We start from the raw sequence: 12,290 nt of genomic DNA on the forward strand, positions 1-12,290 counted from the left end.
TTCATGTGATGATAGAGAATTATTCAGCTCTTCACTTGCATTTCAATTGTTGTCCTGGAATTAAACTCTCCTTAATTCCCAATTGAAAAGGGTAGATAAAGCAACGTATGATCTGGTCTTTGATCAATGTTTTGAAGTCACTCTGAATGAGTTTTTTTGAAGATGTGACCAAAAAGGTTGATGAGGGCAGAGCTGTAGACATTGTGTACATGGACTTCAGCAAGGCATTCGACAAGGTTCTGCATGGTAGGCTGCCCTGGAAGGTTAGATCACATGGGATCCAATGAGAAATGGCTGAATGGACAGAAAATTGGCTTCATGGAAGGAAGCAAAGCAGAGGGTGATGGTGGAAGGGTACTTTTCAGACTGGAGGCCTGTGACTAGTGATGTGCCTCAGGATTTGGTGCTGGGCTCGTTACTGTTTGTCATCTCCATCAATGATTTAGATTAGAATGTACCTGGTATGATTAGCAGATGACACAAAAGTGAGTGATATTGTAGATAGTGAAGATGGCTGTCAAAAATTGCAGCAGGATGTTGATTGGTTGCCAAGGTGAGCTGAGGAATGGTTGATGGAATTTAATACAGAGAAATGGGAAGTCTAATATGGGACCTACACAGTGAATAGAAACATAGAAAGAAGATGCAGCAGTAAGCCATTCGGCCCTTCGAGCCAGCACCACCATTCAATATGATCATGGCTGATCATCCAGAATCAGTACCCTGATTCTGCTTTTTCCCCCATATCCCTTGTTAGCCCTAAGAGCTATATCTAACTCTCTCTTGAAAACATCCAGTGCATAATTCCACAGATTCACAACTCTCTGGATGAAAAAGTTATTCCTCAGCTAAGCCCTAAATGGCCTACCCCTTATTCCTAAACTGTGACCCCTGGTTCTGGACTCCCCCATTGGGAACATTTTTTCCTGCATCTAGCCTGTCCAATCCCTTAAGAAATTTATGTGTTTCTATGTGAACCTTCTACATTCCTGTGAATAGAAGCCCAGTCGATCCATTCTTTCATCATATGTCAGTCCTGCCATCCCGGGAATTAACCAGGTGAACCTACGCTGCCACTCCCTCAATAGCAAAATGTTCTTCCTCAAATTAGGAGACCAAAACTGCACACAGTACTCCAGATGCGGTCTCAGCAGGGCCCTATACAACTGCAATAGGACCTTCTTGCTCCTTTTCTCAAATCGTCTCGCTATGAAGGCCCACATGCCATTTGCTCTCTTCACGGCCTGCTGTACCTGCATGCTTACTTTCAGTGACAGATGTATAAGGACACCCAGGTCTCGTTGCACCTCCCCTTTTCCTAATCTGACACCATTCAGATAATAATCTGCCTTGTTCTAGCCAACAAAGTGGATAACCTCACATTTATCTCTTGTGAAGGACCTTGTCAATCTGACTGACCGATCCTGTTACTGCCTTCCGAATGCGCTGCTATTACATCTTTAATAATCGACTCAAGCAACTTCCCCATCACCCATGTCAGGCTAACTGGTCTATAATTCCCCGTTTTCTCTCTCCCTCCTATCTTAAAAAGTTAGGTTACATTCAATACCCTCCAGTCCACAGGAACTGATCCAGTCGATTGAACTTTGGAAAATGATCATGATGCAGCCACGATTTCTAGGGCCACCTCCTAGAGTACTCTGGGATGTAGACCATCAGGCCCTAGGGATTTATCTGCCTTCAGCTTACCCAACACCATTTCATTTAATGTGAATGCCAACTCACCTGAGGCTTTACTCTCCATGCTCTGACCAAGGTCCCGAAACACACTGTATTTATCGCCAAAATCTAAAAAAAAGTTAAAATATAGTAATTTTCCTTCAGCTAAAGCACAATAGCTCTGCCTTTAAAACTATAAAACCTTCAGTCATGTCTCAATTCTGAGGAAGTGGCGCTAACCCTAAACGTTGACTGCTTGACTGGTTAACTCCAGTATCTGTACTTTTTTGTGTTCGTCCTCTGCAATCTATCAATACTTACATCTTAGGTTTCAATTCATATTTCCTGCCAAAATGTTTAATTTCACAATGTTTTTCCTATTATATGTCATTTTCCTGCAGTCATTTCACAACTGGCTTTCCCTCCTTTTTTTATCACCTGCAAATGGGCAACCATTTATCAGATAAATTACTTTTGATAAGGCTGCTAAGGAAGATGAGAGCCCATGGTATCAAAGAGCAGATACAAGCACGGATATCAGGTTGGCTGAATGGCAGAAGGCAAAGAGTGGCAATAAACACAGATTAGTGTGCAATATTAGAGCACATGGTATTGGGGATAGGATATTGACATGGATAAAGCACTGGTTGGCAGACAGGAAGCAAAGAGTAGGAATTAACAGGTCCTTTTCAGAATGGCAGGCAGTGACTAGTGGAGTGCCGCAAGGCTCGGTGCTTGGACCCCAATTGTCTACAATATATATTAACGATTTAGACGAGGGAATTAAATGTAACATCTCGAAGTTTGCGGATGACACAAAGCTGGGTGGCAGTGTTAGTTGCGAGGAGCATGCTATGAGGTTGCAGGGCGACTTGGATAGGTTGGGTGAGTGGGCAGATGCATGGCAGATGCAATATAATGTGGATAAATGTGAGGTTATCCACTGGTGGCAAGAACAGGAAGGCAGATTCTTATCTGAATGATATCAGGTTAGGAAAAGGGGAGGTGCAATAAGACCTGGGTGTGCTTGTACATCAGTCACTGAAAGTAAGCATGCAGGTACAGCAGGCAGTGAAGAAAGCTAATGGCGTGTTGGCCTTCATTACGAGAGGATTTGAGTTTAGGAGCAAGGAAGTCCTACTGCAGTTGTACAGGGCCCTTCCTGGTGAGCCGGAAACCTGGAGTATTGTGTACAATTTTGGTTTCCTAATTTGAGGAAGGACATTATTGTTATTGAGGGAGTGAAAAACATTGAATCATCCTTCTGATGGTTTGTATAAAATAAATACTGCTCAGACTAACCTCTAATGGTTATGGTTACTTTTGGAATATTTTCATGTATTCCTTCACATATAACCACAGGTTTCATGCCATGGTCTTTGAAATATTAAAGAACATGATCGTGGAGAGTGTTTTTGTCATTGTCACCGAACTGATTAATTGTAATTTCCCTGCCCCCCCCCCCCCCGACTCAATGGCAACGAAAGTTCAATCTGCTCGATCTCTACTCTCCCAGCAACAATTACACTTTTTCTTGAAAATGGGAGAGCAGCGTAGGTTCACGAGGTTAATTCCCGGGATGGCAGGACTGTCATATGTTGAAAGAATGGAACGACTGGGATTATATACACTGGAATTTAGGATGAGAGGATATTTTATTGAAACATATAAGATTATTAAGGGATTGGATACGCTAGAGGCAGGAAACATGTTACCGATGTTGGGGGAGTCCAGAACCAGGGGTAAGCCATTTAGAACGGAGGTGATGAATTCTCTGCCTCAGAAGGCAGTGGAGGCCAAGGAAGCTAGAGAGGAAACTGCAGCACAACAGCATCAAAGAGGTGTGGAGAGGAATAAAGACCATCACTGGCTTCAAGGAGAAGAGAAGCCAGCCGTCAGGAGACGTGGACAAGGCCAATGAGTTTAACCTGTTCTATAACAGGTTAATAACAGGTTTGATCTGGTATCCCCTCCCACCTCTGCTGGTGCAGCCTCTCCCCCACCATTACCTCCACTAGGCAGCCCCCCCAACACCACAGCTGCAGCACCTCCTATGCCGGCATCTCAACTGTTCTTCACGACGGACGAGGTGAGAGCTGAGCTAAGGAGGCTGCTCCCTGGTAAAGCAGCTGGCCCTGATGGTGTCAGCGCACACAGAGAGTGGTGAATCTCTGGAATTCTCTGCCACAGAAGGTAGTTGAGGCCAGTTCATTGGCTATATTTAAGAGGGAGTTAGATGTGGCCCTTGTGGCTAAAGGGATCAGGGGGTATGGAGAGAAGGCAGGTACGGGATACTGAGTTGGATGATCAGCCATGATCATATTGAATGGCGGTGCAGGCTCGAAGGGCCGAATGGCCTACTCCTGCACCTATTTTCTATGTATCTATGTGTCATTTTCCAGGCTACTGAAAGATTGTGCGGCTCAGCTGGCGGAGCCTCTCCAGACCATTTTCAACCTTAGTTTCCAGTCAGGAAGGGTACCAGGTCGGTGGAAAACATCATGCCTCGTGCCGGTTCCCAAAGCAGGGCGGCCGACCGAGATCAATGACTACAGACTGGTGACCCTTACATCTCATATCATGAAGACAATGGAGCGGCTACTTATTCGTCTCCTGAGACCACAAGTCCAACACGCACTCGACCCACTACAGTTTGCGTACCAGGAGAACATTGGTGTGGATGACGCAGTCCTATACATGCTGCACCGGATTTACTCCTTTTTGGACGAACCAGGTGGCTACGTGAGGATTATGTTCTTTGATTTTTCAAGTGCGTTCAACACCATCCAACCCCTGATTTTGAAAAACAAGCTTGAGAAGATGGAGGTGGATTCCACCTTTATCTCCTGGATATACAACTACCTGACGGGTCGACCACAGTTTGTTAAACTGGGGGACTGTGTATCCGGGACAGTGGTGTGCAATGTTGGAGCCCCACAGGGAACGGTTTTGGCCCTGTTCCTCTTCCCCCTGTATTCAAATATAAGTCTGACACATGCCACATACAGAAATATTCAGATGACAGCGATTGTGGCATGTGTAAGGAATGGAGGAGATATACAGGGACTTGACCAGTTCTTTCTATGTCTGGAGTAAAGAGAACTGCCTCATCCTGAATACAACCAAGACCAAAGAGATGGTTGTTAACTTCGGCAGGTCCAAGCTCCCCCTTCAGGCGGTTAATACTGCAAGGGTGGACATTGAGATGGTGCAGACATACAAATATCTGGGAGTGCACCTTGATAACAAACTGGACTGGTCAGTCAACACCGATGCCCTCTACAAAAAAGGACAGAGCAGACTCTTTTTCCTCAGAAGGCTCAGATCCTTCAATGTGAGCAATGATATGCTGTACATGTTTTACAATACTGTTGTTGCAAGTGACATTTATTACGCTGTTGTCTGCTGGGGCAACAACATCAGTGCTAAAAACAGCAAGAAGTTGGACAAGCTGGTAAAACGAGCTAGCTCAGTGCTGGGGGGAGGAGAGTGGACTCTGTGGGGGATGTGCTTGAGAGGTGTATGAGGTGCAAGGTGCAGGTCATCCTCGACAACTTCGGGAACCCCCTCCATGAAATTCTGGAGGGTCAAAAGAGCACACGGAATAACAACCGGCTCCTCTCCCTGCGCTGTAGAACGGAGCCGTTCGGGAGCTCCTTCACCCCTGCAGCCATTAGATTTTATAATACTGACCGCATTTTTAATAGTTAATTATAGGGTCATTTTAAGTATATTAAGCATCAAAGATGCCGTCCTTGGGATTGTATAAGATTTTTTTTTTTGGTCGAGTTCCTAAATTGTTCCACCATAACAAACAGGAAATCGAGGTTTTAAACAGACTTTAAAAAAAAAAGAGAACGACACGATGGCAGCGCCCACGGGCTACATCGGAAACCGTGGCACTTTTGACAAAAGTAGAGAGCCGTTCAGCTCCAATATGGAGAGAGCAAACATGTTTTTCACGGCAAACAATGGAGATTAGTGGTGAAGGAGAGATAGTGACTGAAACAAATAAGGCCTTCTGCGAACGCATGAAAGCGATTCTGCTCATGGAGTTCGGTCCTGAAGTGTACGGCAAACTCGTGAATCTACTTGCGCCCATAAAGGCAAAAGACATGCCATTCAATGACATTACGAAGAAGTTGGAGGAGCACTTCAACGCAAAGCCTCTGGAAATTGCAGAAAGCTATAAACTAGAAACCAGAAGCAGAATGAGACAATCAATGAGTACTTTGGAATCTTTCTCAGATGCGCACTATGCGACAGATTTGTTTGTGGTCTAGTGGATGAACGAATTTAGTCAAAACTCATGAACACTCCAGATCTTACATTTGAGAAAGCATGTAAGATTGCTTCCACAATGGAGATGGCATCAAAAAATGCTCGCGAGTTTCGTCCACCACAGACTGCAGTGGCCGTTTACAGTCACAAAGCCAAACCAAGAGGCGCCAAACCACGAGGTGCTAAGCCTAAACCAAAGTATGGCGGGGAGCCGAGTTCAGCCAGTTCTTATCATTGCAACGGTAATCACTCATCCCAATTTTGTCAGTTCAAAATGGCCAAGTGCTATAACTGCCAGAAGAAAGGCCATGTCGGGCCAAGCTTCAAACAGGAAACCAACAGTCTGCGGGAATCAAGTGACAACACCAGAGAGGAGTTCACAACTTGGAGGTGAACCCAGATGGAAATGAACATGGGTTGTACACCATTTATGCAACCAACATCAATAAGCCTACAGTGTTTAAGAAGGAACTGCAAATGCTGGAAAATTGAAGATAGACAAAAGTGCTGGAGAAACTCAGCGGGTGCAGCAGCATCTATGGAGCGAAGGAAATAGGCAACGTTTTGGGCCCGAAACCCTTCTTCAGACAAGCCTACAACCAGCCAAGGCAAGGACTTTCGAACTAAACTAATGATAAATGAAGAGTTAATCGATATGTGTATTGACACGGCAGCAGATTGTTCGGTCATGAGCAAACACCTATACGAAACAAAGTTCCCACAGATACCATTGTTTGAGAGTAAGGTCAAGCTGAGAACCTACTCGGGTAAAGTTTTGGAGACATGAAGACGGGAGAATTATGCTTCCCTAAGAGATCGATCTCTAAGGGAGGCATAATTCTCCCGTGTCTTTCATCCGCAGTACATTTAAAATGCGGAGGTATGTGTTACTCACATGCCGTCGACGATGCTTCAAGCCATCAGTGGCAACGGTCCGTAAAGGCAGCTGAAATTCTGCCTTTACACCGTGGACTGCATGCATGTACTACGCATGCGCACCAGCCTACTGCGCATGCGCAAGTTTCTTGGCGGGTTTTTCAAAGATGGATAGTGATTACCTGAAGAGTTTCTCGAAGCAAACTTACGAGGAAAAGACCAAAATAATTGGAAATGGCAGACCAACGCCGGAACTTAAAGAACTTCAACAGCGCAAAGGAACAAAAATAATGAGAACATTTAAAACAGCTTGGTACAACAGGAAACAAAGAGAGAATGGATTTTGTGTACAAATAATATGGTAAGTAAATTTCTTTGAGTTATATGTTTTTAAATACTTTATTAAGAGATAGGATCTATTGAAGACAAATTACTTGATAAAAGTCGAGAGAACAATCTGCGTATGCGCAGTTTCCAAGTTTTTTAAAGCCGACTGACAGCTCACTGGGGAGAGAACAATCTGCGCATGCGCGGTTTACAAGATTTTTTAAAGCGACTGCCTACCCTGACTAATTACTCACGGCACGTTCCTGAGGTGCAGTGATCACCCACGTAATGAATGACGGACAGGAAAAGCCTATTGCATTTGCATCCCGCACCCAATCACCGAGTGAGCGCAATTATGCACAGATAGAAAAGGAAGCACTCAGCATCGTGTACGGAATCAAGAAATTCCATCAGTTTCTTCTCGACAGACCATTCACCCAAGTGACTGATCACAAGCCACGATTAGTGATACTTGGTCCCAAGTCATCTATACCTGCCATGGCGGCATCAATCATGCAGCGCTGGACAATTTTGCTGTCCCAGTATGACTACAAGGTTGAGTCCAGAAGCTCCAAGTGTAACGCAGTTGCAGATGCGTTATCCCGGTTGCCCCATGAGAATTCTGACATGGGAAATGAGAACTCAATCTACACACTGCAAGTTGTAGATGAAGACTTTCCAGTGACTGCAACTGAAATTGCAGCAGAATCAGAGAAAGATACTGTGCTGAAGAGGGTCTATGAACAGAATGGTTGGATTGAAATCGATAGTGGATTTGGAGCTGAAGCTTTTCCATAATCGACGCCATGAATTATCATGTGAGCAGGGATGCATTGAGTGGGGTTACAGAGTGGTTGTACCAGAGTCTTTGAGAAACAAAATTATGAATGAACTTCATGCCGAACATCCTGACATATTAATCATGAAGTCAATTGCCAGAAGTTTTGTGTATTGGCCTGGTATTGACGCTGACATCGAGTCACTGGTGAGCAAATGTAGTGTCTGCCAAAATTGCCGGAGTAAACCACTAAAAACACCACTGCAACCCTGGTCATGCCCAAGTAGACATTTTCAGAGAGTTCATGTAGATTTTTGTGAATAGGGTAATGATCACTTTCTGGTACTAGTAGATAATCATTCTAAAGGGATTGAAGTTAAGTATATGGGGTCAAGCACTACTACTGAGTGTACCATAGACGAGTTGAGATCCATTTTTGCATGCCATGGTTTACCGGAAGAACTTGTTTCTGATAACGGGCCTCAGTTTTGTTCAGAACGGTTCAAAGAGTTCATGCAGCAGATTGGTGTAAACACACACACGTTCCCCCATACCATCCAGCCTCCAACGGGGTGGCGGAAAGGTCTGTTAGAGTTGTCAAAGATGCTTTCAAGAAACAGGTTTTGCAGGGTAGTTCAAAGCTCAGCATGAAACATCGTTTGGCTAGTTTCTTGCTGAAGTACAGAACACACAACAACAGGTTACTCACCTGCAGAACTGTTGATGAAGAGAAGGCGAAGAATATGCCTAAGTCTAGTTCATCCCAATTTGGCCTTGACAGTTGAGCAAAAACAGTTAAGTGAAAAACGCCATTTTGACTCCCACAAAAAGGAGAGGTACTTCAAGCCAGATGAGCAGGTTCGTGTTCTCAGTCCTCCCAACAAGTCTAGTCGAGACAAATGGTATGTTGGGAAAATAGTGGAAGTGTGTGGAACAAAAATAACAGATTGGACAGGCTAGATGCAGGAAAAATGTTCTCGATGTTGGGGGAGACAGAACCAGGGGTCACAGTTTAAGAATAAGGGGTGGGCCATTTAGGACTGAGATGAGGAAAAACTTTTTCACTCAGAGTAACCATATAACAATTTACAGCACGGAAACAGGCCATCTCGACCCTTCTAGTCCGTGCTGAACACGTATTCTCCCCTAGTCCTATATACCTGCGCTCAGACCATAACAGAGTGTTGTGAATCTGTTGAATTCTCTTCCACAGAAGGCAGGGGTGGCCAATTCACTGGATGTTTTCAAGAGAGCGTTAGATATAGCTCTTAGGGCTAACAGAATCAAAAGATTATGGGAGAAAGCAGGAACGGGGTATTGGCCTACTCCTGCATCTATTTTCTATGTTTCTACGTTAAAGGGGGCTTTTTCTGGTTGACTGCCAGTGACTAGCGGAGTTCCGCAGGGCTCGGTGCTGGGGCCGCTGCTCTGCACGTTCTATCTTAATGATTTGGACGAGGGATTGAAGACTTTGTCCCCAAGTTTGCGGATGACACTAAAATAGGTGGAGTGGCAGGTAGTGTAGGGAAGGCAGGGACACTGCAGAAGATCTTGGATAGATTGGAAAAGTGGGCAGAGAAATGACAGATGGAATATAGTGTAGCAAAGTGTGGAGCCATGCATTTAGGTAGTAGGAATAATGGTGCAGATTATTTTCTAAATGGGGAGAGAATCCAGAAACCGGAAGTGCAAAGGAACTTAGGAGTGCTGGTACAGGATTCCTAAAAGGTTCATCTGCAAGTCGAATCAGTAGTAAAGAAAGCAAACTTAACGCTAGCATTTATTTCGAGAGGGCTTGTATATAAAAACATCTGTGTAATGCTGAAGCTCTATAAGGTGCTGGTCAGGCTGCATTTGGAGCAATTTTGGACACCATATCTGAGGAAGGATGTGCTGGCTCTGAATTGGCCTGGAGAGGGTCCAGAGGAGGTTTACAAGAATAATCTCAGGAATGAGTGGGTTAACATATGATGAGCGTTTGACGGCACTGGGCCTGTACTCGCTGGAGTTTAGAAGAATGTGGGGGGACCTCATTGAAACATACAGAATAATGAAAGGCTTGGATAGTGGATGCGGAGCGGATGTTTGCACTAGTGGGAGAGTCTAGGCCTGGAGGTCATAGCATCAAAATTAAAGGACGTTCTTTTAGGAAGGAGACGAGGAGAAATTTCTTTAGTCAGAGGGTGGTAAATCTGTGGAATTCTTTACCACAGAAGGCTGTGAAGGCAAAGTCAGTGGATATATTTAAGGCAGAGACAGATAGATTTTTGATTACTATGAGTGTCAGAGGTTATGGAGAGAAAGCAGGAGAAAGGGATTAGGAGGGTGAGATAGGTCAGCCATGATAGAATGGCGGTATAAACTAGATGGGCCGAATGGCCTAATTCTACACCATATGATTTGCCTACTGATTCCAATTAGTCAGCCAATCCCTTTTCGATGTCAATATATTGCCCCTGACACAAATTTTTTTTCCCACAATAACTTTTGATACAGCACTTTTTCAAATGCTTCCTGAAATCCAATATAGCATATCCACACCACATTATTTCCTTCAGCAACTCCAATTAACTGGCCAAACATCATTTTGTATTTAAAAATTGTGACCAATGCCGTGAATCTTTCCAAGCACATAAATAATATTTTTTTAACATTTGACAGATGTCAAGTTGACATGCCTGTGGTTTTCAGCATTCTGTGCTTGCTTTCTGAATAAAAGAGTTTAATAGTTCACTCTTTTCCAATCAAATCTCTCCCAAATCTAGCGATTTTGGAAAATTTAAACAAGCATTGAATCTCTCAAATCTCCGAGCTGTTTTACGTCCTTGTTTCCTGAACTTAGACCACTTCTGTTAAGACCCTTATATAAAATTGATCAGAACCTGGGCACTCATCAGTCCACTGGGTCCAACAACTTATACATTATCACTTCCCTCAAGATAGTCATTTTGATGGCTTTCTCTCCCTCCCAGATGTTGATTTAGATTTCCCTCAAAATCCAAATGATTTGAGCTGACATTTCTCCCCAACTTTGCCTTGTACTTCAAGTTTTCCTCTTATTAATCATTTTGCCATTATTTTTCTAGAGTCAATTCCAATCTTCTGATCTGCCACGCTCTTTTATATGCCTTTTCTTTAAGGATGACACGGTTGTTAAAGTTTGTTTAATTTTGACACTATCTCCATTCAATATATAGAATAAATTTCTCATAATAACCTCCATATTTTACTGATATTTTATTTTATTTCTTCCTTTATATTCTGCTCTGACATGGACTTTCTCCACTGTATTATTTTCATCTCCACTAAACTGCCTCTACATCCCGGTTTGCAGAACAGAGGTGTTCCTGTTCTTTTGCACTAAGACCACATTAATTAACAGTCACCTTCCTGAATGGGAATGGCTCGATTGTAAACATGTATAGTCTCTCTGCTCACTGGTTAGCACACAACAAAAGTGTTTCACTGTACCTCGGTACACGTGACAATAAACTAAACTCAACTAAACTAAAAACAACTGAATATTCAACTCCCAATCTGTATTATTCAGTCCTGGTTATGATTCCCACATCATACTACATCCATTTATGCTCATAGTTTGTTTTGTTGCAAATGCTACATGCATTCAGATAAATCTTTATTATGGTGAACTCTAACCTTCTACATGCTAATTTACTCTTAGATTTGTGCTCACCTTCCTGGTAATATGCTTATCATTCTTCTATTTTGTTTAAAATCATCTCTATACCCCTGGTTATGTGGAAACAGGTGCCAGCATGGCTGAGGGAAGGGTATCTATAGTCCAGGTTGGGTCCGAACTAGGAGGTATGCAACTGAAGAAGGGTTTCGACCCGAAACGTTGCCTATTTCCTTTGCTCCATAGATGCTGCCTCACCCACTGAGTTTCTCCAGCTTTTTGTCTGCCAGCATGGCTGAGATGTGGACTTCCACCTATGGCTCTGCTCGCACTTTCCCCATTAGTGGTGTCAGAGTCCCAAGCATCAAGATGCTGATGAGCAGCTAGTAGACAGAGCATCACTCTGCATGTATGACCAGGCTTCAAAGGAAAGTAGCACGGGGGCAATGAGGTCATGAGAGAATGCCACATTTACTTGACATATCCATTATGCCTTTTGCAAGTGGTTATGTCGCAGAATGATCTGGAACACTGAGCAGTGACAAGTGAGCAGGAGAAACAAGTGGGGGAAAGAGAGCAATTTACATGAAAAAAATGAAAATATGAAATCTAATAAATAACATGGAGACACAGATATGGCAGACTAGAATCTAGGTCAAAAGAGGAAGACCTATTTATGCAGAGTCTTGACCCAAAGTGCTGACTATTGCT

General features: G+C 43.6%; 1 protein-coding gene across 13 annotated transcripts in view; it reads right to left on the minus strand.

Annotated features, from left to right (window-relative positions):
- The window catches only part of synrg (synergin gamma), a 134,231-nt gene that overhangs the window by 61,050 nt on the left and 60,891 nt on the right, over positions 1-12,290 (minus strand). For 12 of the 13 annotated variants that reach the window (XM_033046343.1, XM_033046344.1, XM_033046338.1 and 9 more), the window contains one exon: positions 1,747-1,809. The exons of the other annotated variant lie outside the window; for it this stretch is intronic. In XM_033046343.1, the coding sequence (XP_032902234.1) occupies positions 1,747-1,809 (63 nt within the window). The remainder of the gene's footprint in view (positions 1-1,746; positions 1,810-12,290) is intronic. 13 annotated transcript variants of the gene reach the window in all.

This window comes from Amblyraja radiata, chromosome 28 (genome assembly GCF_010909765.2).
Source record: "Amblyraja radiata isolate CabotCenter1 chromosome 28, sAmbRad1.1.pri, whole genome shotgun sequence".
In the NCBI taxonomy this organism is placed as follows: Eukaryota; Metazoa; Chordata; class Chondrichthyes; order Rajiformes; family Rajidae; genus Amblyraja; species Amblyraja radiata.